At 34.0% G+C, this 25,096-nt stretch overlaps 2 protein-coding genes across 2 annotated transcripts in view; one reads left to right on the plus strand and one right to left on the minus strand.

Annotated features, from left to right (window-relative positions):
* Positions 1-5,879, minus strand: part of LOC129216888 (uncharacterized) — a 31,606-nt gene extending 25,727 nt beyond the window's left edge. Inside the window, exon 1 of the mRNA XM_054851105.1 lies at positions 5,026-5,879. Coding sequence (XP_054707080.1) covers positions 5,026-5,748 — 723 coding nt within the window. The 5' untranslated portion in view covers positions 5,749-5,879. The remainder of the gene's footprint in view (positions 1-5,025) is intronic.
* Positions 5,880-11,560: 5,681 nt separating this feature from the next.
* The window catches only part of LOC129235083 (uncharacterized), a 27,894-nt gene continuing 14,358 nt past the window's right edge, over positions 11,561-25,096 (plus strand). Inside the window, exons 1-2 of the mRNA XM_054868762.1 lie at positions 11,561-12,042; positions 16,052-16,277. Coding sequence (XP_054724737.1) covers positions 11,561-12,042; positions 16,052-16,277 — 708 coding nt within the window. The remainder of the gene's footprint in view (positions 12,043-16,051; positions 16,278-25,096) is intronic.

Here is a 25,096-nt window from a genome sequence, read left to right on the forward strand (position 1 = left end):
TCTATTTTCTGCATCACTGTTTGCAAATACTATTAATTTCTAAAAAATTTGAAAAAAATGTATATAAAACAGTCTTTTGTTTACTCTTAAATGGATGTATCTCCCAGTATATGCCGAAAATAAGCGAGGTCAATGCTTTTTGGATAGAAAACAGTTCACTATAAATCTACTAACTTTTATAAAATCAGATATGACCGGACGTAAACAAGGTATTTTGAATTATTTCTTGATGAGTTACAGGAAAATGCAAAATGTGTTTTTAGTTAAAAATATCCGACACATCCCCCCCCCCCCCAATAAGAAATAGTAGGCAAACGTCTATTTAAATTATTTGACTAAAAGTAAAGTACGATGCATTTATTAAAACTATGTATTGAAATTTAAAATGCATTATTATTATGTTTTTAATTAGTTGTCTAGAACAAATAAATAATTTAAGTGTGAAGTATTTATTTCGATTTCTGTTATTGAAATTTTTTCAATCCTGCAAAACCTGATGTTTTCTCGCAGCAGGATTTCATATGCTCAACAATAAACTCATTATGATCCACACACATATATCGCATTTAAAACGTAAACATTGCATGCACTGGGCGCCGCCATGTTTTCTAACTGAGCAAAATACCCTTTTCCTTTGTGAGCTTCGTTAAGAATTGGAAACTGAAAGTAACCAAGATGCCATCTGGCGAGAGAATCTAAATAGGAAACGACGGCAATTACCCGTTGTTCTGTGTGTTAAACTTTTAACAAAGGAAAAAAAGGCCATTCGTGTATTTTAACTGATTGAACGAAAATGAAAAGCTCTCAAGCTGTTATATTTGTAGAAACTCTTGTTTAACAGTTAATCTTTCTGATAAATCTGAAAAAGGCATCATAAGAAAACTTGTCTTGTCACACATACTACTTATGATCATGCTAGTCAACCAAGTGTGACAATGTGAGATACGAAAATATTTTGCAACGTAAACCACTCGGAACCTGACCCTGAATAGCATATATTGCTAAATTACTAGGATCTGCTATGATACAAGTATATTTTAGCTACATTTTTAAAGGTAACTTGGTATTTATCGGCTTGAAAACAATCAAATCAATCAGTGCAAATAATAATACGCAATCTTCCTGTGTAGAAATATACACCAACAGTGACAAAGGGATAGTAGACAATAGATTAAGGCTGAAATTAGAAACAGAAAAAGATTGTAGACAGTAAAGAGTCAAAGAATGGATGTGCAACAATACCAATACTACAAATCAAAATAGAAAAAGAAAACCAATAAACATACAGTTTATGAATAATTGGTGCATTAAGAATAACCACATCTTTACTAACTAAGCACAAAATATGAAAACAAGGCAAGAATATCACTAAAAACAAGTCAAAATGTAATGATTGCTAGCTTCATGGCCGTAGCAGAGCATTGTAGCAGACAAGCTGGTTTCGTTTTTATCCTAATTATAGTGCCACCTATATAGTCCATTTAACGAGAGCTGATAGTGGACGTAAACAAAGCAACGTGACAATTGGCGTTACCGCTGGGATGATTGAAAACAGCGCCAATCAGATAAGCGAAATGTCCGCGCTTTCAATGCGAACAGCATTGCCAATCGGGCGAGTAAGTCATGAAAGTAGTAACCCTCTTTGTTTACTTCTTCTATCAGCTCTCGCTAAACTGAGTATAGTTACTTTACATTCCCAATTTCGCTTCACGAAACTAACCCAGTTACACTTTTTGAACGACCAGTTAGCAAACGCGTTCTCTTTTTGAACGCCTCGTTCGGTTAACTCGCTTCACTCGTTAAACACGTTTGACTTTATGAACACACCCCAATACTGGTACATGAATCAATGATTAAAAGGTCAACAAAATCTAATGTGGTTGTTTTAAGAGAAAGATAATAAGAGTGGCAAAAACTTTATAATGCTGTAGAAATTTCTAAATTTCTTGCAAACAAAACCTGAACATTGTAAATAAATGTGCAACCTTTCTCTCAACAGTTTCAAAAAAAAAAAAAAAAAAAAGATGCTTTAACTTTTATAAAGGAAAACAAGAGTAAAATTTAAGTCTCTAACTATGGACCACACAAATTTATATTTTGTTGGTCCAACAGATGTTTTCAGGCCCCGGACCAGAGGACCGCTGCTGGTTTCCAGCCATGTATGTACATCAGAATACAAAAAACTCTTTATTAATAGAAGTGCTAGTTGCCTGAAGCCTGGGGCCAGGGCCGTATGCAAGAGGGTGGTATATAGGGTTCAAACCCGCTCCAAAATTTTTCATCCAAAGAAATGCTTTCCATTTCTGTATTTTATATTATTTTTTTGTGACAAAAATAATATTGTTATTTATTATTTCAATTTTATTTTTGAAATGAAATTAGTTTGACTGAAAAATTGTATAAACTCATTGTGTGTTTATGGTAGTTATTGAGAAATTCATTTATTAGGTATGTAACAATATGGCGTTTTGTAAGAACAGCCCCTCCTTCCATTTAGATAACATATTGTGTAACAAAAATCAATAGAATACACAAGAAACCAAAACTGATAGACCATATAAATGTTGCATAAAATATGTTTGGTAAAACCCCCTCTGAAACAAAAGTCTGGTTACGGCCCTGCCTGGGAAGCCCCAAACTTGAATTTATTGGGAAGGGGGAACTCTTTAATTTGCTGAATGAAACTACGAATTTTACCGAATGTTAAAATATGAGGAAGCACATTGCACACATACATACATGCCCCCCCCCCCCCAATGAGAAAATACATTAAATATCATTTTAAGTTTTAAAATAAAGGCAATTTTGTAATGTTTTCTCCAAATTCGCCGAATAAAGAAATTTTGGGGAAGTCATAGCGCTCTCCTATTAAAGTACCCTTACGATAGCATATTTTTTAAAAAATCAGTAAAATATATAGAAGAATAATTCGTCAACTCCAAGTCTTATAATCAGGACGAGTCTGAATCAAAAGCATAGATATTATACAAAACTTTAAATGTCTAATTTGGCTCCTAGTTTTCTAAATCTAGGCATCAAATCAAAATTTTTGGTCTTAAAAATTTTAAGGTAATGATGTACACAGTACAGCATGGCTAGAATAATCTTTAACATTTTACATGCCCCACCAGGCATGTTTGTCTAAAAGATACATGCCCAAATATTTACATGCCCAGTTTTCCTTATTGTATAACAATAAAAGCATTTTGTCATATACAGCATTAATCAGATGAATTACTTTGATATAAATTATTAAAAGAGTTTGAATAAATAGTTTGAATAAATAGTACATAAGTCATTGTTAAATTTAGTAAAATTTAAATAGCGGGAAGGATCGCTTCCACACAAACCGGAAACAGCAAATTATCTTAGCAGTAGGACTTGAAATAAATTTTGAGCTCCAAGTAAGGATACAGTAATTTTTCAATAAATATGAAATAATAAAGTTTTAGGAAAAAATATTTTATCAAAAAATTACATGCCTTACTGGGCAAGTAAAGGTAAAAGATTCATGCCTGATCAGAATTTTTACATGCCCCGGGCATGTCAGGCAATATAATTTTCGAGCCCTGCAGTATACAGTTTAGCTTCCAAAGGTGTCATGTATCTCAAAATGGAAGGGCAGGCCCAACATTTTGGTGATCAGAGGGGAGTAATTGCATCCTCCCTCCCCCCATTTCAAACTTAATGATCAACTACTGTCTGTCTTTCATGAGAAAAGCTCCCACCCTCAAGTCTAAGCCCATCTACTGCCATAGAAACAGACTTCGTTCATTTTCTGCAAGGGTTAGCAGGAAGGCTTTTTTGGCGCCATTTCGCCACTCGTCTTTGAGCAGTCGTACGGGTTTTTCCAATATTAAGCTTCCCTTAGAAAAATGAGACGAGCCTCGTTGCTATGGCAGTCGACAAGCGCAGACATTTCGGCAGTGGCTTTTCTCGTGATGGTCGGACAGTACTCATTTGTGTAATGTATTTTGTCGCATTTTTCCTACGAAATACATTGATAAAACTTCGTTTCAAAAATTTTGAAATGAGGGGTCTCAACGAAGAAATTTGTCTAAATTATAATTATTTTATTCTGTAAAGGAAGAGAGGGAGGGGCACATGAAATTACATTTCAGCAACCTTTTCTTGGTAGAGAGAAGTGTTTTTGGTGCTGTATTACTTAGTTTTACTGTGGCAGTATTGAGACAGTGACCCAACTTGATGTGTAGTGAGGCCTGATAGATCACTGTGACATCACAAATATTTCCTTATTCAGCAAACTTTATCAAACAGATTCAGCAAACTTTAGAGACATTTAATAGCAAAAAATAAGTTCAGGAGGCCCGTTAATGCCAGTAACTTCCCTGCTCAATCCAGGGCCGGATTTGGAAGTGTGGAGGCCCCGGGGCAACGAAGGAGTGGAGGCCCCTAATCACGGTTCGAAAAGATCATATTTTCAAAAATATCCGATACTTTGATATATATCTGAATATTTTGATATATATGTATATATCCGATATTTTCGATCAGCACTTTAATAGTAAATACATCCTGAAGTTACTGCTATTTATTTTTTATATTATTATTATAATAATTTATAGGGGAGAAAAAATGTAATTTGCTGACCCGTGAAAGTTAGGATATTTTGTAAAAATTTTATTGTGGGGGCCCCTTTGTTGTGGAGGCCCTGGGGCAGTAGCCCCGCCTGCCCTCCCCTAAATCCAGCCCTGGCTCAATCAGCTCCCAAAGAGGAAATATACACTCTCCAAGTCAAGCATCTAGGAACCAGAGCCAAGCTCACTGTTAAGAAATTAAAACAACCATCTATGAAAACCTTCAAAACTTCTATGGTTTTATGTGAAACATTTTCTATTATGGAAGGGGGGCAGTTGTGCTCCCCTCTGGATACGCCCATGATAATCGTCTGTTACTTTAGCCACTACGTCACTGACGATAACCTGGCAAGGACAACACTACATTACTTTCTACGCGAATTAGTGTCACTTCTCCCCAAATTCATTTCTCTCGAATGATACTTACCAAGAAACACAATTTTGGCCAATTATGAATAAAATATCTATAAGTGTATATAGAATAAGGTTCAGATAAGTCTTTTTGAATGAGCCTCATGATGTCTGGCATCTGGCATTCTGAGTCATAGCCGAGGTATGTTATGTTTACATCGCTTTCGGCTCCCTGCTCGAGTAGGACTGGCGGGCAGGACTCTTCTCTTGCACACTTCGTGACATTCGATTTTGCATCGAAATCACTACCACAGACATCATTCGATGAGTTTACACTAGAATCAGGAGCACATTTAAAACTGAGGGCATCACTTACAGTAGATTCGGTGTTGGTCCTTTCGGAGTAAGTCACGGGTTGTCCTATACGCGTCCTGTGACTCAATTTATCTAAGTGAGCATTTAATATTCCTAAGTTAGAGCACTTTGTTAAGCCATTCATAGAAATATCGACACATTTCATATCGTCGTGTAAGAATTTGTTACATCCGTTTATTAAAGCACAATTACTGGTACTGTCACGGCATACATTGAGTTTTTCACGGAATTCATCCGATATATCCACGGATTTGGGGGCACATTTCCCGTCATTAATTTCCGTTGCGTGAGTTGCTTCTTCATTAGCGACATTAGAAGAAATAAATAAAGAGTTGACACAATCACCATTCATTTCGGAACCAACGTCATTAAGCCTAACAGGTACGTTTCTTATCTCTATGTCGAGAACAGAACGGTCTTCCATTATTTGAAGCAATAAAATACCTATGTAATGATGTATCGTTGTTTTAAAAACATTATATCAAAATATTTCATCATGGAAAAAAATGCTCTGTATACACATATCGCCACACCAGTAAAACACACACCGCACAAACTCACTTTCCTAAAGCGCTTATCACACGATGCAACTTTTCACCCTATTCCATCCAATACCGGACTAGTCCAATATACCTCAGGTGCTTCGGCCAAGATCGACGTCATCATTTCTATTGTTCCCCCGTACGCGAGTTTAGTCCAAGATTATAGCTTCCGAGCAATAAAGTTGGGTAGAGTTGGTCTTTCGACCAATAGGAAAGCATCTGAGTGCACGGGCAAATCCAACATGGCTGACTGCTTGAATCCGAAGTAGAAGACTAAGAAATTTATTAAATAATGGACTTTATTAGCGAGAAAAAATGTCTATGGGATGTTAAAAGTCCCTTGTACAGCATGAAGATTTATAGGATATGGTTAATGAGGGAGTATTTTCAAGGAATTGATTAATCAGCGATTGCCGAAAGCATGCATGCTCCTTACATACGGTAAAGATATCCTTTTCGATGTTTATTTATTTGCTTGATATAGTGCGTGAAAGAAAAATCTTAAATGCTGTGATACCTTTAGTTTTATTGTTGTTCGTGCTGAAATTTCGCCTGTAAATTTGGCTAATTCTTACATTAATTCGTAGTTTTGGTTAAAGGTACATTGGCGACAGTACCGGTACATATCGACGCCAAATGATTGTTTACATTTTACTGAATCCTTGTCAAATTACTGGAAAAAATAACAATAATCTTAATTTGATTATTTGCCGTATTATTTCTCATAGTGCGTATGTGCGAAATGTAAAACTTTGTTTACATAAAACAGTATCATATAAAAAGTAGGCTGATGCTTGATACATAATTTTTATAATAAATGTTTGTAAAATAGTTTTTGAGGTGTTCTAGAATAGTGAGAAATTCTTAATTTCATAAGATTCAAAAACAACTTTTCATTTTGCAGTGCTAATAAATCAGTATTAATCCTGCTTGCAAATAATTATCATTTTGTCTTGCTTTTAGTGTTAAAAAAAATTAAAATTAATCTATGTTATTGCTTTATCATGATTTAAAAGTGAGTTTCTGAATCATTTTGTAAGAGAGCTGTACATAATTTTTGCTTCTCAGTTACAAGGATCCCTTTCAGCCATTCATCTGTGCAAATGAATGAAGAAGGATACGAGAAAGACCTTTTAGTGAAATCTTACCATTAAACGCTAGCTGGTTTGTCGATATTGACAGGTTAAATAAATTAAATTATCTGTCATATTGGTTAACTTGCTGGTTAATCTTTTCATCCTTTGAGTTCCGGTGCCAAAGTAATTGAAGAAAACCACAAGTCACTGAGGCATTTACAATTGTAATAGTTCAGTTGGTGATGGCTATGTTTTAATTCAAGAAAAAAAAAAACAAGTTTTTCCCATTTGAAGAGAATTCATTGCATTTAACCAAGAAGAAATGAAGATTTGAACCCAAGCATCATTACTTTGAAAAGCCTAGAAATGTATTCCCTCTACCAATTTTTATTACGATTTCATAGTATTTTTTTTATTCTGTTCTTTTATTATAGTTTATGCTATTTTTTTAACGAATAGTTCTTTACCTGAGTAAAGCATGATTGGAACATTTGCTATAGTTTTTATATTTAAAATAAACATTGTTATTCAATTTGGTGTACTTGCTGTTCATGTCATTACTTTGCGAATATGTTAACAATGTTGCACCAATTATTTGGGAACTATTCGGTTTCCGGCTATTTTTTTTTAACAATCCGGTATCTGATCCAGCCAGCCCACACCTTACGGGATATCTGACAGATTTTTGCAGGATATCCAGTAGTTAATCTGATATTGATATGGGGGTTATCCGGTATATATGTGGGGATTATCCGGTATGAAGTGGGGTTTGATGGAAAATTTTCAATTAAATGGGATGATGTAATAACTTTTCATGTTTCCTTCATCAAGTTTTGCCTTTAGTAGTTAAGATAATAATTTGCATTTTTTAAGACTCTACCTGAAGTTTTTGAACACAGTAAGATTTCTTAAAGTTGATTTTTTAATTATGAGTTTATTAATTTCTTTTTTAAAAAATAAACATTTTTAGCACAACTCTTAATGATGTATTTTAGATGTTAATTTGCATTTTTTATGACTATGTAGGGGAAAAAGGGGCACATTTGAACATGGGTCACATGTGTACATGGCATGTTTTAGTAAGATAACCTCAAGCAAAAAATATTTAAAATTCTCAAAATATGACAGTACCAGTCCTACCTCTTGGTGACATAATCTTTGTTTTAGCGGGTGTTGTATATAATTTTACCAATATGTCCTTTCCTTGTAAAAACATATTTTAAACTAATTATGGAGCTAAACTTAGCTGTTGCAAACCATTATATGAACATGCAAGTGAATTTATGACATAACTTTTTAAATTGAAACAACTTCTTTTGAAAGTCAGCTGTAAGGTAGGTAAGATGGGGTTACTTGTGAATATAACATCTTCCTGCTTATGTGAACACTTTCCATACCTCTTCCATAATATCTGTACCTCAGAGCCAGACTGATGTAAGTCCAAAAATTGTGATTTTCAATTCATTCATTATTATATTGTACGTAGAATCCTATTCATTCCGCATCGAGCCATGTAAATGCAATTCTAAAAAAAAATTATATTAATTTGAATTTTTGGCATCTTGAATTCAAATTATGTTTTTCGCAATCACGAGCGTGTGTGTGTATGAATGCGCGTGTGTTAGTGTAGGCGCATGTATGTGGGTGCGTGTATATGTGTATGTATGCATGTGTGTGCGTGTTGTGTATGCAGTGCTGTGTGTGTAGGAGTTCGTGTGTGTGTATGTAGGCATTTGTGTCTGTGTTGAGCGCATGTTCAATCTTTTGCATGCGGCAGACAAAAGTTTTTCCTCTCGCCTCTAAAGTTACAATTATATGACTTACGTTGTTCTGACCTGAGGTACAGATATTAATATTAGGGTAGTATTAGGGTTGAAAACACTACGTACTGGTGTCGGAGTACAAATAGTTTTGGGATTCAGGTGTCAGAGGACCAAAAATGTTTTCAAAAAAATCTGTGTACAAGCATGGAGAAAGAAAATCATTGAATTAGTAATTTAAACTTTTTCATTTTGTAAAATTTTTGACCTGAATAGGGAAAAAAAATCTTTTACTAATAATAAAGATGAAAGTCTGTCTCTGGATCTCTGTACGTCTGTTACGCGCATAGTGCCTAGACCGCTCGGCTGATTTTTATGAAATTTGGCGCAGAATTAGTTTGTAGCATAGGGGTGAGCACCTCGAAGAAATTTTTCGAAAATTCCATTTTGTTCTTTTACTATTCCAATGTTAAGAATATTTTACCAAGGAAATTATCATAACCTGGACAAATAAATTTCCAATTTATCATAACATGGAACCGTAACATTTGAGAGCAAATGAACACATCAAATTGGCAAGAAATTCATCATCCATTATTTGTAAATATACAGGCAAACCAAACCACCTTTTATTTTTCTACTACTGGCAAAGCCGTGCCAGTACCGGTACTCAATAAAGTAAGACAAAAGGGATGAAAATAAGGAATTTCTGCCGAAGCTGCAGAGTGGAAGTACGACTAATTTTGGGGGTGCAGGAGTCGGAGTTGGAGGCCCTAAAATTTTCTCTAGCATTTCTTTGTACATGCATGGAGAAAGAAAATCATAAAACTAAATTATTCAAACAATTTTTCATAATGTACATTTTTAATCTGAATAGGGAAAATATAATAAATTAACTTATGAAGTAAAACAAAAAAAAAAAAAAAGATGGAAGTAATGAATTTCTGCCACAGCTGGGTAGTTGGATTACGACTAATTGTATGGTACAGGAGTCAGAATTGGTAGCTAGGCATTTCCCTTCAATTCCGCAGCATTAGTAAAACCATTTGCATTTCATATTCCTTTCATTTTGGTTCAGTCATGTTTATCTCTTGTGTCAATATTCAGGTCTACGAGATATGGCATTTCAATTTTAGTGATAGCTTTTTTATCTATTCCTTGATACCAAGAATTGAGAATGTATTCAAAATCTGCACAAATCCCCCCCCCTTAATTTTTTTTAGGTGATAAAAAATAATGTTTTCTGTCATTCTGAATGTTAAAAAATTTTCAGTTGTTCATAAAATACTTTTAAAATAGTTAAATTGGCAAATACCTTTTCTATATACATGTTCATCACCAAGAACTTTTTTCCAACTGTTTGTTTGAAGCAAATTCACCTTTAAGTTAGGGATTTATCTTTGCCTTAAATTTTCCCTTAGAGGCTAATGTTACATTCCTTTAATGCGTAAAAAATGGAACAAAATATATTTCAAATCAAAAAGTAAAATCTGGAAATGAGGTGTGCTTGCTGAAATTTTTCAAACAGAAAGTTTGTTCAAATCTGACTATTCACTCAAAAGTTATGTGTGTGTGTGGGGGAGGGGGGCAGCAGATTTCTAAATGTATTCTGTGGGAAAAAAAGCCTTTTTGTTATTATAAAATTGATATAAAATTAATTTACTTCAGCTGTTAGTCTTTAGTTAATTAAACCTACATTAATAGCACTTTTTTAGGAAAATTTTAAATTCAATAAATTTCTTCTGCATTTCTGCGCACAAACGAGGTGAAAAAAAAATCATGGAACTAAATTATAAAAGCCATTTTTCATAAGGCATTATTTTGAATCTGCATAGGGAAAAATTAATAACCAAACAAATGAAGACAAAAAAGACAATTTTTATGCAGTTAAAATTTAGCACCTTTTTTTACTTGAAAGTGAACAATGACAAGATTTTTATTGAAAAAAGGAAGGAAGTAAAAAATAGCATACGGAACAAAAAAAAATGTATCAAAATAAAGTCCTTTTTTTCAAACATTATTTACTAAAACTATCGGCGATGAAACAAGTAAAAAAAAGCCCGCATGAAGAGATAAAAACTTATTTTAGCAAACCAAGTATTTGTTTTGAAAGCAGACGATCCGAACTTTTACGGCAACCCACAATAGTAACGATGACGTCATGGTTTAGAAACAAGTCTGAGCTCTGCCAGTGTTGGCTGGTATAGAGGATAGCTCGAACTTCAGCGTTGCTTGGACTTGTCTCATGTTGGATCGTGTGATAAGCGCTTAACACGAAGGACAACTAAAAATGATAAGAAGATATCACTTCTCATTTTTATTTTCAAACCAAATAATAATAATTCAAGAGAAATTCGAAGCTTAGTTAAGTGCTTTTTCATCATACATATCGTTGAAAGAAGAAAATCACAAAAATGTTTATTTTATGTCCCTAAACATTTCCTCTTTTCTAAAAGGAAAAATTCTCATCAATTTGAAAAAAATAAATAAATATCCCACATGCGTACTGCGTTTACAATTTAAATTGTTGATAAAATAAACATTTCTCCTTCTTTTTTTCCTTCATTAAAATTTTAATGGCCTTTATGAAAAAGGGGGGGGGGAGGGTGTATTAACTGTCAACCGTTTTTCTTCGAAACAGCAACAACAACATTTCTTAAAAGTCGTCTTGCATTGGTCGTTTAATATTACATTTATCGTTTTCTCTGCACAAGACTTTTAGTTTGTTGCTATAAATGCATTGGATACAACTTTGCAATCATTTGGGGACAAAATGTTATTATTCTGCTTAAAGAAGTTGTTGATCGACCTGTGAATATTTGATGAGTTGCTGCATTTGAGCCCAAATTACGTATAAAATGTTGAAGCAATTTTTCGGAATAGTTTTCTTTTATGTTTTGACTCCGTGGAGTGACGGATTACATTTGTCTGGAACATGGAACACTGGTGAATTTTTCATGTTCATGTCAAAATTTGGCTTTCAAAAAACAGATAATCATGACCACATTAACACTTTAGGCTTTATCTACGGGAATCTTACTTCAGATGCCAAAAATGCACAGCCAAAAGCTACATTTGTGGTTGTTCACCGCCAATTTTTTCTTGACTTCTATAGACAGCGGCTCAAATATGACTCCGATCGGAATAACGTTTGTAATGCAATGTTTGAAAGAATTGACACTGTCTCCTATGATCGCAACTGTAAGGAAAATGGAACGGAAGATTTCTTAAGGAGTGTACCCTGTCCCACTGGTGAGCTGTGTGAGGATGAAGATGCTCCAGAACATGTTGTGAATGGCCACCAGTTCACATATGCAGTGCAAGACAATAATCAAGCTAGGTATAGTGCAGAGGTCTTCTATCTAGGTTCCCCAGAACCCATGGGTTCCTGAGACTTTGACAGGGGTTCCCCAAGTCTGTTTGCTTTTTCAAGCACCAGAATTTTAGTACAATTTAAATTTTTATCATAAGCTCTGTATTATGGGGCATTCCACGGTATTTTTGACATTTTGTAGAGTCCGTAACGTGACCTTTTTTTGCCATAACTTTTTACTTTACCGTTTGATTTGCAAATTATTTTAATTTGAGCTGGTGTGTTGGTAGGGAAAGATCAAAATAAAATAATATGCTAATCAAACAGTAAATTAAAAAGTTATGGCAAAAAAGGTCACATTACGGACTCTACATAAATGTCAAAAATACCGTAGAATGCCCCTTATTCAAGTTTCCCAACAGAGGCGTAGTCCCCCCTTTTGTAACCCGACTTTCGGATGGGGGTTACTTCTTTTATATATATATATATATATATATATATATGTATATCTATATATATATATATATATATATATATATATATATATATATATATATATGTTTGTGTGCGTGTGTTTTTCAGTATTAAAAAAAATAAGAGGGAAGTGAATCTTACATACTACTTTGGAATGGAATGCCCAAAGTCCGATACTTGTGTCAAACAAAACAAAAGCAAAGAAGTTTTTTTATATTTTTCTAATGTTATGGAAAATTCAACTTTTTTTTTCTTTTCCCTCCATTTAATTTAAAGTGAAATTTTCTCGCAACAGTCTTGTCAAAACCAGTCAATCCAAACCATTGAGTGTGTTCCGTTAATTTCAAAGTGATTGCTTAATTTAGAGGCTAACACACATCTACAAAAGCTGGCATCCCTGAAAGCTAATAGATACTTCCATTGACTTTCAATCTCATCGGTGGTCAGACTATAAAGACTATTTTTACTAACTTGGTTTGCACTAAAAGTATGAAAAAAATAAAAAAAGACTTCTTGAATTATAGCCCGCAAAAAATGAAATTGCTTTTCATATCGTTGTATTTATATGTTGCTTTTTATATATTTACATTTATGCTAATTTTAAAGCAGTTAAGAAAATTTGAATAAAAAAAAAATAGGGAAGAAGTATAGGCGGTAGAAATATAGGCACACACACACACATATATATATATATATATATTCTCTCAAAGTTGCATATCATCTGTTTTCCTCTCAAGTTTCTATTTTTAATTTTATTAGCTGCTTTAGAATTTACATAAATATCTATTTGAGAGAGCAACAGCAATTTTCGAGTGTTATAAACAGCTTAAGTCTTTTTTTATTTTCTACTTTTTAATGCAAACTAAACTAATAGAAATAGTCTAGATTCATTTCGTTTTTTAACATTTTATTCATGTAATGCTATGCAATTTTTCTCTTGAATTAAAATAAAATTACCTTCAGAAGGGTCCGATGGGGCTAGGGCTGCTTTGCTGACTGTACTTCGTTTTTTTCAGATGACGTTGACTTTCTCTTTTTAGAGCAATCCTTTTCTTCATTTTCATTTTTTTTTCCTTTGGGTTTAAAAAAGCTTGTCGGTTTTGCTCGCTTCATTATGCATCAACTTTCACTAAAAATGTACTATTTTAAACAGACTGTACGTTTCCAAAAGAATACGCAGTAAATACTGGATGAAAAATCAATGTGATTGCAATGGATACTCTGGTTAGCAAAGGTCGTTTTGACTATGACCTATGACACACACGAGACCAGACCAACAAAAACCTCTATTGTCTCGAATTCCAGTTATGCTATTATTTTCGGACTCCAAGCCCAATGATCTTTAAAGCAGCAAACAAAAACATTTTCTTCAACTCAGAAACAGAGGAATTGTCTTCAAGAGCTGAGGGGGCAGTGGAAAAAAAGGAGAAATGCGTTCCACAAATAGGCTTTCTAGGAAGATTAACAAAATGACAGTCGTTTCGCGCACTTTTTGGAAGAAGAGTAAAGGGGTGAAATTCACAGGTTTGACATTTAAGATGGACATTTCAAGTTCATGATTAAAAATCATCATTCAAGTTAAAAGCCATTTCGCTCAGTTATCTGGATTAGTACTGATCTTTGGTTGCTCTCTTTCTTAATATTGCGATTCCTTAGAAAACCGAAATGATAGGAGTAAAAAGAAAGTATTAGATTTTTTCAAGTGATGAAAAAAGGAAAATCGTGGAATATTGGCCAGGTTAGATTTGCATCAATTGCTAACCTCAAGAGGATAAACAATGAATCCAAAAAAAAAAAAAAAAAATCTGGAACCAAAAAGCAATAAGACTTTTTCTTGAAAAAGATATGCTTAAAGTTTCTTATACTGTCAAAATGATTCCTTAAACTTGCAATAAAACACTTAATAATGTAATAATATAATAAATACGCAACAAAACTAATACAGAAGAATTTTAATCAAGAGCCCACATTGTCTTTAGTATCGATTTCACCATCATATTCCAAATTTCTATAAAGTTTCTTAAAGAGCCCCTGTATCTCAAAACCTCTTTATCTCGATTTTTTTCTTTCCTGTGAAATTCGAAATATGCAGATTCGACTGTATGCAATATTCCCACTGCGCCACTCATAAAATTAAACATATTTAGCAATTTGCAGAATCGATGACGAAGAAAGGCTACATATACGTGGATTTACCAAATCAATCTCATTTCTAAAGCGAAGTGTCAAATTTCACTCAATTATCAAAAAATTGTCGCAGCAGAGGGAGGCGTCTTTATGCTTGAGGGTCACTCATCGAGCACATTTTCAATGGCATGGAGGGGGGGGGGGAGCGAAGTGAATTTTTGACCTTTGTTACTCAGAAAAAAGTTGTTTTGATTTTTCTTTTCCTTCTTTTTTTGTTTCGGAACTGATGTGATATACCCCACCCTTGGCAACTTTTTCCTGTTGGCGCCAAGAAAGCGTCGCCAAGAAAACGATGTATGACGAGATATGTCATACATCGTTCTTAGCGATGCTTTTTTAGCGCCAACAGGAAAAAATCAGATAAGAAAACATGATCAAAGCACTTCAGAACACAATATATATAAAAACAACATAAAAGCACAACAAAAAGCATCACGAATATATGCTTCAAAAATGTACAGGGCCGGGGTTTTTTGTAAACATATTGAAATACAATGAAATAAATTATTGTATTAATTACAAGTCAAAATTAATGCATTAATTTTTTTTTCATCATTTCTCCGGGATACCAGCCCTCGGTCTCATAGTACTTTCGTAATGAGACCTCGGCTCGCCGGCCCTGCCTCGGTATCATTACGAAAGTACTATGAGACCTCTGGCTCGCCAGTTATCCCTCCGACTGTTAATATACATTACAGTCGGAGTATGATCACAGTTATGTATACTACAAGAACCCCTCAAGGATTTGTAAAAACAAAGAATTTTGGAAGTGAGAGGTTTTTTTTGAATTCTAAAATAAAGAACTTACCTTTTTATATGGTATAAATATTCACACTCAGTCTAAAACAATACATATATGACAATGGCACATTACAGATACACACCACGTTGGAGTTAACTTTTAATTAACCTTCAAGTTTGAAGAAACTGGCATTTTCTAATGTTTTTACTTCAAAACACAACTACTGAATTTAAACTAACACAAAATAAGCATTCCTGTAAGGTATATTGCACGAAACAACACCACGTCGTAAAATCCCCCTAAGAGCGGAACATATGTGCACCTACCTCCACGGACACACGTGCGAAAAGAATTAGTTCACATCTGTACTTCCCAGGCATATTCTGCAGGGTTACTAGGGCTACCGGAAAAAGTTTTATCGCCAACGTTGGCGATTTTCGAAATGAGCTAAAAATTCTATCGTCGCCAAGGGGAGGGTATATCATATCTGTACCTTTGTTTCTTTCTCTTCTCTTTTCTTTTTCTCTTTTTTTTGAGACAAATGTTTGAGGGGGGTCCCCCCCCCCTTAGCTACGCCCCTGTTTCCCAAATGACTATGATTTAAATTTTAAATGTGTTTGTGTTGCTTTCCAGGTTTTGGTACATAAGCCTGGTGGCATGTTACAGAGAAGGGACAGGCAACAACTGCTCCTGGAGAGAATCAACTGGTGAGCCCATAAACTTGCATTATGATATATGGTTGGCGAATGGCAACCCTTATGGTCCTCATAGGAACCCATTTGAGTTTCAGCTCTCTTTTGATCAACAGGTAATTACTGGAACTATTTTTCAAAGTTTCAGCTTATTTTCTTTGTGTATTGTACATTTTCATGGCTGCCACACTTCCGTCCAAGGGACGGAATTCCGTCTTTTCAAAAGTTTCGGCCATCGGATTTTTTTTTCATGTTCAAAATGATTTTTAAAAATGAAACAAATCTTTACTTTTGAATCTCTCACTCTCAAAAAAGGTCTTATTCTTCTGAGGACAAAAAAACTGGCCCATTTGCCAAAGTTAAAAAAATAAGCTGTTTTTTTTTTTTTTTTTTTTTCAAAAAATAACTAAATAAGTTACTCAATCTGTTGATTTCAACCATTCTTATCTTAATCTGGAAAGTTTTGTTAAAGTTTTTATCACAATGCATCGTATAGCCAAGAATCTCATACCTGAATTTTTTTTTAATTACTATTTTTTTGTATGAAATATGAACTATTTATGTAACATGAACTATACGATCTGAAGCTTTTTTTCTGCAGTAGCAAATAGTAAGTTTTTTATAGTATTTTATTGTTAGGTTCTTTTTCTACTTTTTTACCTCGTAAAAATCTTGGAAAATGATATGTTATTTTTTTATTTAGGTTTTAATTTTTACTTAATCTTACAATTTGACTTTATTATATAGTTACAGCATCAAAAATTAGCATTATATATGTCTGAAACATCAAACAAACTAAGCGCTAACATTTTGGTGTCGCGAAATGGAGCCACGCGCTTTTCAGTCCTGACCAATTTTTAGAGTGGCACCCATGTACATTTTCATTTGTCCAGACAATTCGGTAAGTATTTGAAATCCTTAGCAAAATTTCTTTAACTTGTTCTTCGTTTTATAATTTTTTATTTGTCCAGAAAATTTCAACAGTGGAAGTTTTTTTTTGTGTGTGTGTGTGTGTGTTTAAATTTTTATTTAATTTTCAGTACCACCTCATTTGTCCCAGGGATGCCCCTCCCCCCAAGAGCAGGGGGACCCCCCTTAATATCGCAAAGACCCCCTCCAAAAAATGAGAAAAATGCCTGTCAAAATAACCCTACCTAAAAATGTTGATAGGGCGCAGTCTGCGCCATGACACCCCCTAGATGGGCACCCCTGTTTATCCGGGCTAATTCTGACCAAAGGCAATCTGGTGAATCGAAAATCTAGTTAATATGCTGAACAAATAAACTGACTAAATATAATGAATGCAAATAAACTGACTAACCATTTGTTAAGGTATACCAACTATGTTTTTCAACTAAATTGCAAACATTTGCATATCCTAATTTAAAAAAAAATAACTAATTTTAAAAAAAAAACTATTTTTTTGCATTATTTTTTTAACAAAGAGTTGGTTCACTGTCTTCTGTTTGATACGCCTTTGGCATTTAAGTGATGCATGGTCTCGTCAACGTTTTAATCATTGATTCTTCAAGATAAAATCAAGTTCTTCAGCACTGTCATTCCATTCTGAAAGCTGCACATCAAGCAATCAATGGGAAAAACAAAATTAGGATAGAATCATTTGGAGTGCTGAAGATCTAACAATCCCCAGCAGTCCACGTCAGGAAGCTGTTGCACAGTTCCAGCTCCTGACTGGACGTGATTGTCTGACGGAGCATCTCAACCGCATTGGAATTTGTTCAAGCCCTATCTGCCCTCTTGAGAGATCCATTGGACCGTAAGCACCTTCGTCGATGTTCATCTTTTTTTCGGCTACTCTGAAAGAGCTGTCTACTGGCAAGCTCAAGATCTTTTAAGGCAATGACTCGGTCTCTTTCTATCTTTTGTTCTTCTGTACCTGTCTTGCCATCGGAAATAAATATCAAAATAAAGAAGGAATGCTTGGCATACTTATAGTTACATTCTTGCTACCATAAACTTGAAATTGCAGTGGAGCGTCGCAAATCTACCAACCTGAAACCCGTCTATAATAAATCCAATTTCTGTCTGTAACAATCTAAATCAGGATTGTTTGCCCAAGCAATTGTTTTTAACACATAATTTGAGGATAATACGTTCTGTTTTATTGTAATGCATTGTACACATGCCGAGCTATGTAATCAAATAAAAATATAGTTATTCATGAGAATAGCTTTGAAAATTTTCTCAATGTGCTTTATATTGTGTACTACTGAAGAAATTAGAAAAAATATTGTAAAGGGAAAGTAGATGGTAAAAGATTGCTGCAGAATTACAGCAAACTGCTAATATTTCACGTGACATCAAAAAGTAGTACAAAAATAAGCTAAAAACACAAAGAATTCACCATGTAAAAGCCAAACGTGGATGAGATTGGACATTTCAATTGAAAGAAAAAATACTTGACTAATAAATACCAAGTATTTTCAAACTGGTGTCGCTTATTGGTTTTTGTTTCTTTGTGGTGGTGGTTTCTGCAAGAGCAATTCTTACTTGTGAATTTAAAAGATTTTTAGTAACAGCTGAAAGATTTAGTTATCATAATTTTTTTTAATGATTGCAAGCTATTCAATTGTACTATGAAGTAGTTCATGAATATTTCAAAGTTTTTGTGATTCTTTTAATTTCTTTAATTTTAAAATGCCGCTTAAAGTTAGTTTCTTTATGGCCTTAAATCTGCAAAATCCTAAAATCCGCGCAACCACTGCTCCCAAATAGGGACAGATCTACGGGGGGGGGGGGGGGGGCATAGCTCCTATCAAAGCTGTGTGATTGCAGGAATTTTTTTAAGAAGAAATAAAAAGAAAGAACATGTCATGAGCAGATAAAAAAATTTAACATGTGTTTACTTTAAAAGAAACTTAGATCATAATTGGGAGAGAAATTCTGTCCCTCTCCTCGAAACGGAACTATTATTTCTAAAATTTTGCTCCATAGTTTAAATAATTTCTTGATTTGGACTAAAGACACTTGGACAATCTCGAAATGCTGCTGTCCTCAGAGTACACCTATTGCTCACGATACCAAAGAGAGCCTGAATTTACGTCTTTATGGCTTCAATTTCTTTAGAGCTCCATTTTTCCATGCTCCTCCACAAAAGGTAACCAAAAATTTCATTTTTGGACTTCAATTAGGAAAATTTTTCAATGAAAATTAGCTTTCTCAGCCCTTATCCCTCAACTTGCCTAAAAGTGGCTTTAAATGACCTTTTTGGGGCTTTCAATTGTAAACGATTTGCGATTGAACTATCCCTTCCCCCTCCCAGTTAATATCACAATGATAGCTTTAGAATGAGGTTTTTAGAAGGAGAGCTCACAAATCTTCCTTAACTTTCTCTAATATGTCCAAAAATTGCTTGAAACTGGATTTTTAGACCCTCAATGGACAAATATTTCAATGCCAAGCACCTTCACCCCCACTTTAATGTCAGCAAACATTGCCTAAAGGAGCATTTTTAGGCTCGACATCAGAAAAACTAGAAGAGCACCCACCTCCTCACCTAATTTCTCAACGTATAATGGCAGAATATTTCGGTTTACAAACTTTACTACTATTTTCAAAAAGTAATTTGGAGTCAGCACCCGAACAATGACCTTTCTTCTTACGACATCATCAAAAATAGCTTAAAATCCGTTTTTAGGACCCAAAGTGTTAAAAAATACTCAAATTTCAATTTTGAAACATTTTCGAGAAAGATTCCTTAATCTATCCCCTCACTTAATGTCACTAAAGATCGCCTAAAATTGAGTTTTTAAAACTTCACTTTAATAAAATTTGTTGGGAGTTTGTCCAAAAATTTCGGATGGCCCTTCCCAAAATGATCGGTTAGATCCGCCACTGCTCCCAAGTTGTACGGATTAGTGATCTTCCACTGTATCATCTATGTAAACAGGATGGTTTTAAAAAAGGCTACAATCTGGATGCACAAGATACTACTTTCTGTTTTAAATTTTTTTGCATAAATGTCACTAAAGTTTGAAAGAAAATTTTGATCATCATTGAAATTTTACTTTTGTCGTCAGAAATTTTTTTGATGTGTCACTATAAGTTCAGAAATAGAGAGGACCAAATCACCTCATGTTTTATCAAAAGTAGTCTATACAGCAAGTAAGTCATTATTGAAGTCTGCATAAATGATCCAGGAAGTGGTCAAAAAGTATCATTTTTGCTCCAGAACTGATTATTTTGTCTTTTAAAATCTATGGCAAATTAAATGATTGACCCTTTTTCTCTTGAAATGGATATATATGAAAGTCATGAGCAAGATCACAAAAAATATTGATTTTTCAAACCTTTGCTTGTTAAACCACGTCATATGTGCATTATAGACTGCTGTTGTTGAGGAGAAATGTGGGGAAATGCTGTCCCTCAAAATATTTGGTTTATTATTTTGAAAAAAAGGCAAACAATTTAGGGGGGGGGGATGCTGAAGAACATAGTTTTAGGTACAAAAAAATTCTGGAACTGTTTGGGCAATAAAAAGCACCAAGTCCGCCATTAATAAAGCGTCTGTTTTTGGGGCAAACCAAACCTCGCAGCATTATGTAGGCTATGCAGATCCTAGTTGCAGCATTATGAAGGTGCCGGGTCAGATTTGCCCCTGGGATGGGTGCAGTAATGGGGAGGAGGCAAGTGGGGGCTCAAGCCCCCTCCCCCATTTGAAATGCAAACTTCCTTGCTTTTAGTACTTTTTTCTTTGCAAAAATGTAAAAACATTTCTTCCCCAGCTATTAATGAATAAATTGTTAAAAATGTCAAATTTTAATAACTCTATTCTGTACAGAAATCGGTTTCCATGCAGATGATATCTTGTTAAACCATTTGGAAAAAATCTTAGCCCCCATCCCCCTTACAATTTTCCATATGGCCTCCCATGGCCCCTGCTATAGCAGGGGTCTGTCCAGGATTTTTCACAAGGTCCGTTTTTTATGAAAAATCAAATAATTTTGTGAAAAATGAATTAATTTTGTGAAAAATCAAATAATTTCGCAAAAAAAAATTTTTTTTTTTTTGTTAAAACGAAATTTTAGAATGATGGCACAAACTGCATCAATTAAACTTAAAGTTGAGTGTTTTCCTCTTCTATGTCGAGAAAATCATTCTGGAGTGGTCTGATATTTGGCGGGGGGGGGGGGGGACATCGCTCTCTCAAGTATCAATATTTATCTACCATTCTACATTATGTTAAATTATACTAGAAATATTTCGGTACAGTATTTAAAATAATTGTAACAAAAAAATTAATTAAAAAAATAAAATTCAGAATAGGGTTCAGCATTTAACTTTTTGACCCAAGACACTCTTAAAAAGCACAGAATTTCGTTTAAAACTTATAAATTCCGTGATTTTAACAAAAATAAAAAGATATTTTAATTGTTTACCTCTTAACAAAGCGTAACAATCATCAAAAATTCTAAAAATCGGATTCCCGTAGCGGATGCAAAGAGATCGCAATTCTCAAAGTGAACGCATCAAAAGTATAAAAACGGCTTGTGAAAGAAATATTTTTGATAAAATTATTTTAAGATTGCATTTTAGAGTCCTATGATAAACATTTCATTAACATCTGTGGAAACAGTTGAAGCAAAAAAAAAAATAATAATAATAATAAATAAATACATAAATAAATAAAATAAAATAAACCATCTATTCAGCATTTTAATTTTGACTTAATAACAGAAAATGGAATTTTGCTTTAAAAACTTGAAATGAAAGTTCTAACAGAAATAAAAAGACTTTTCATTTATTTGCATCCTAATAAAGCGAAGTCAGCTTGAAAAAAGAACGAATTATATGATTCTCATATCGGATGTTAAAAGATTGCATTTTTCAAAATGTAGACTTCTAAAAAAAAAAACGGTAATTAAAAGAGTTTATTTAAAGTTAATCATCCTTGTTAGCATCGAAAAATCAAAACCCATATAATTTTCTCCCAAAATAACAATTAAACATCGCACCGCAATCACCGTAAAAACGCAAATATTGACAAGCTGGTAAAATGATGAGAATTTTTTCTAATCAAGTCATTATAAAGGTTCAACGCCAGACGCTAAGTGGTGATAATTTTGAAGTTGGTAACCCTATCTGAAGCGATCATATTTTTTCCCCCACCCTTACTATCCCTTTGCAGTTCTAAGTTCATTTCGCAGATATATATTATTATTGTTTATTAAACCATGAGAGGGGAGAAAAGTGCTTACCAATGCCTTTTCAGAAAAGCTTACAACAGGACTGCTGCTAATTAGCTGTGATAAAACAAACAACCATTATATTTATTTGGCAGTAGCAATTATTTATCCCTTGCAGGAGCATCGCAAGAGTGCCGATTTTTTTTTTTTTTTTTCAAAATTAGCCGATTTTGTATAATCTGATCCCTCTAATTTGACTTGAAAAAAGGTTCAAAAAATTATCGGTTTATACACAGAAATATGCGTTATTTTACTTTCAGATTTGCTCTTTCAATAAACAATTTGTGAAAGATCTGATCTTGTTTATCAGAATTTTGTGAAGGGTCCGTTTTGGTTGATCGGGATTTTGTGAAAGGTCCGTTTTGGTTGATCGGATTTTTGTGAAGGGTCCGTCAACGGACCCAAATATCCTCTGGCCAAACCCCTGTATAGTATATCCTAAACATTGTTAATTAAATTCAGAACCAAGTGAAAGGAAGTATCATTTTAAATATTTACTTAAACAACTAATTAATAAATTATTCATTTAAAAGTGTACCAGTGGGACATTGTAAAAACTTATACTTGCGTTTGCCAATAAGCCCTTAGGCAATGTAGACTGGACGTTTCGATGAGAGCTCACATGGCCCAAAATGACTACAGTGATGCACAGAGCATTTTCCTGGCATGATATCATCTATAGAGTGAACACCTTACTTGCTATACCTCAATCCCATGCATGGCAGTGTATGTTCTATTTTAGAGTGTTGGATCTACCCTAAATCACACAAAAGAGTTTGAACTCTCTGAAACAATTTCTTCGGTGGGAATAGGATGCATTGAAGATAAAGGATTTGCGACCCATGGCTGAAATTTTCAATAAAAGATTGCGCCTCTGCATCGCTACAAAAGGTGACCCCTTTGAAGAAAGTTAAACTTATTTGTTGCCAAAGATCTACTCTGATTATTAATATGTTGTACAGTAAAAGACCGTTATAACGCCGACCTGCATAACGCAATTCTCTATAAACCGCACAACTTTTCAGAAGTAAACAATAGGTTTTGAAGTTTAAAAAATCCCTCTGTTTTGCTTTGCAAACATGAAAATTGTTAGGCAAATTAAATTTTAAAAGTTTTTCATCTTTCCTACTTATTTCAAAGCTTTTTAATTGAAAATTAGTACCTCATAGTAAATAGAAAATACCAAATGGCTGTTGAAAATGCAGCTGTTATGCAAACCATGAAGCTAGCAGAAGTGCAGGATTTTGATTGTGAAACATTTATTTGTGAATAACTAATTGTAGTACTAGTGCTTTAATACTCATTGCAGATAAAACTCATTCTGAAGTGCTAATATATAGATGTATTCTGAATATTAGTTTCAAAATTTGTGAAGTGATCTATATAACGCAAAACCTGTATAATGCAAAAGCTCTGGTCCCAAGGTGTGCGTTATAATGGTTTTCTACTGTATTTTATAAATTATTTATTTTTAATAAAGTTACATGAAAAATTGCTTGTTCGAGTTTTTTTGCCACACGCTGTAAAATATGTAAAGGGGTCTAAGGACATTTAAACTTCAAAATTTTCGATTTTCTGGAAAAAATATATGTTATGCACAGTTTAATTCTGAACAATTTGATACCTTATTTATTACTATACGCCAAAATCTTTTCGAGTTATTGTAAAAATGCCTAAACTTTCCCCATAGAGATTTATGTTAACAGCAGCTGTTTAAGCCTCTTTTTCTCAGGTGCCGGTTTCTTCGGTTTTCTCGTTTTGCGCGCATGATATCTCAGAAAGTTTCTTATATATGTCCGTAAAACTTTTAATGTATGTTTATCTGGTTTATATTTATGACCTGAACCTAAATTTATTTATTTTTTTTTAATTATTTATTTATTTTTTTGAAATTTAGTAAGTTAATATCGAAAATTTCCAAAATTTTGGGTAAAAAAAATATTTATTTTTAAACATTAACCTTAACTTTTTAGTTGAAATTTAGGTTCAGATCGTTGAGATGTATCAGACAAACATGCATGAAAAGTTTTACAGAAATATATAAGAAACTTTTTGAAATATCATGCGCGCAAAACGAGAAAACTGAAGAAATCGGCACCTGAGAAAGAGGCTTAAAGAGCTGCTGTTAACATAAATCTCTACGGGGAAAGTTTACGCATTTTTACAATAACTCGAAAAGTTTTTGACGTATGGTAATAAATAAGGTATCAAATTGTTCAGAATAAAATTATGCATAACATATATTTTTTCCAGAAAATCGAAAATTCTGAAGATTAAAGGTCCTTAGACCCCTTAACCCCCTTCGGCTCCCGACTCGACCTTACCGCCTTCGGAGGTCGTGCAAACCGCCTGTGGTGGGATAATTTACACCTGCTGGATCACCTACCTGTGATCTGCTTTATTGGCTTTGCCACCTTCTTGCTGCTGCCTGATGCATGCCCAGCATAGACCTCGCCCAACCCGCCTGCTGCAGGTTTCTGCATCACTCGACTTCCTGGAAGTACCGCAGGCGTGCTTTTAGGGCTTCGCCCTGTATTTGTCCCCAAGACAGCTTTAGCTAATGAAAGAATTTAAATTGGCGTTTTTAGGTCCTAAATTACATTCCTTTAAAAGAAGAGAAGAAAACATCATGGTATCAAAAAGTGGGCTTTAAGCCATTCAAAACATAATTTTTCTTTGTGCATCGAAAAACACCCTTCTCCTACACCACTCTATAACCATTCTCTTTCTCTGTGTGTTTCTCTGTCCATGTGTCATTTCTGCATTAGCTTCCTGCCAGC

The sequence above is a fragment of the Uloborus diversus genome, chromosome 2 (genome assembly GCF_026930045.1).
Source record: "Uloborus diversus isolate 005 chromosome 2, Udiv.v.3.1, whole genome shotgun sequence".
NCBI classification, from domain to species: Eukaryota; Metazoa; Arthropoda; class Arachnida; order Araneae; family Uloboridae; genus Uloborus; species Uloborus diversus.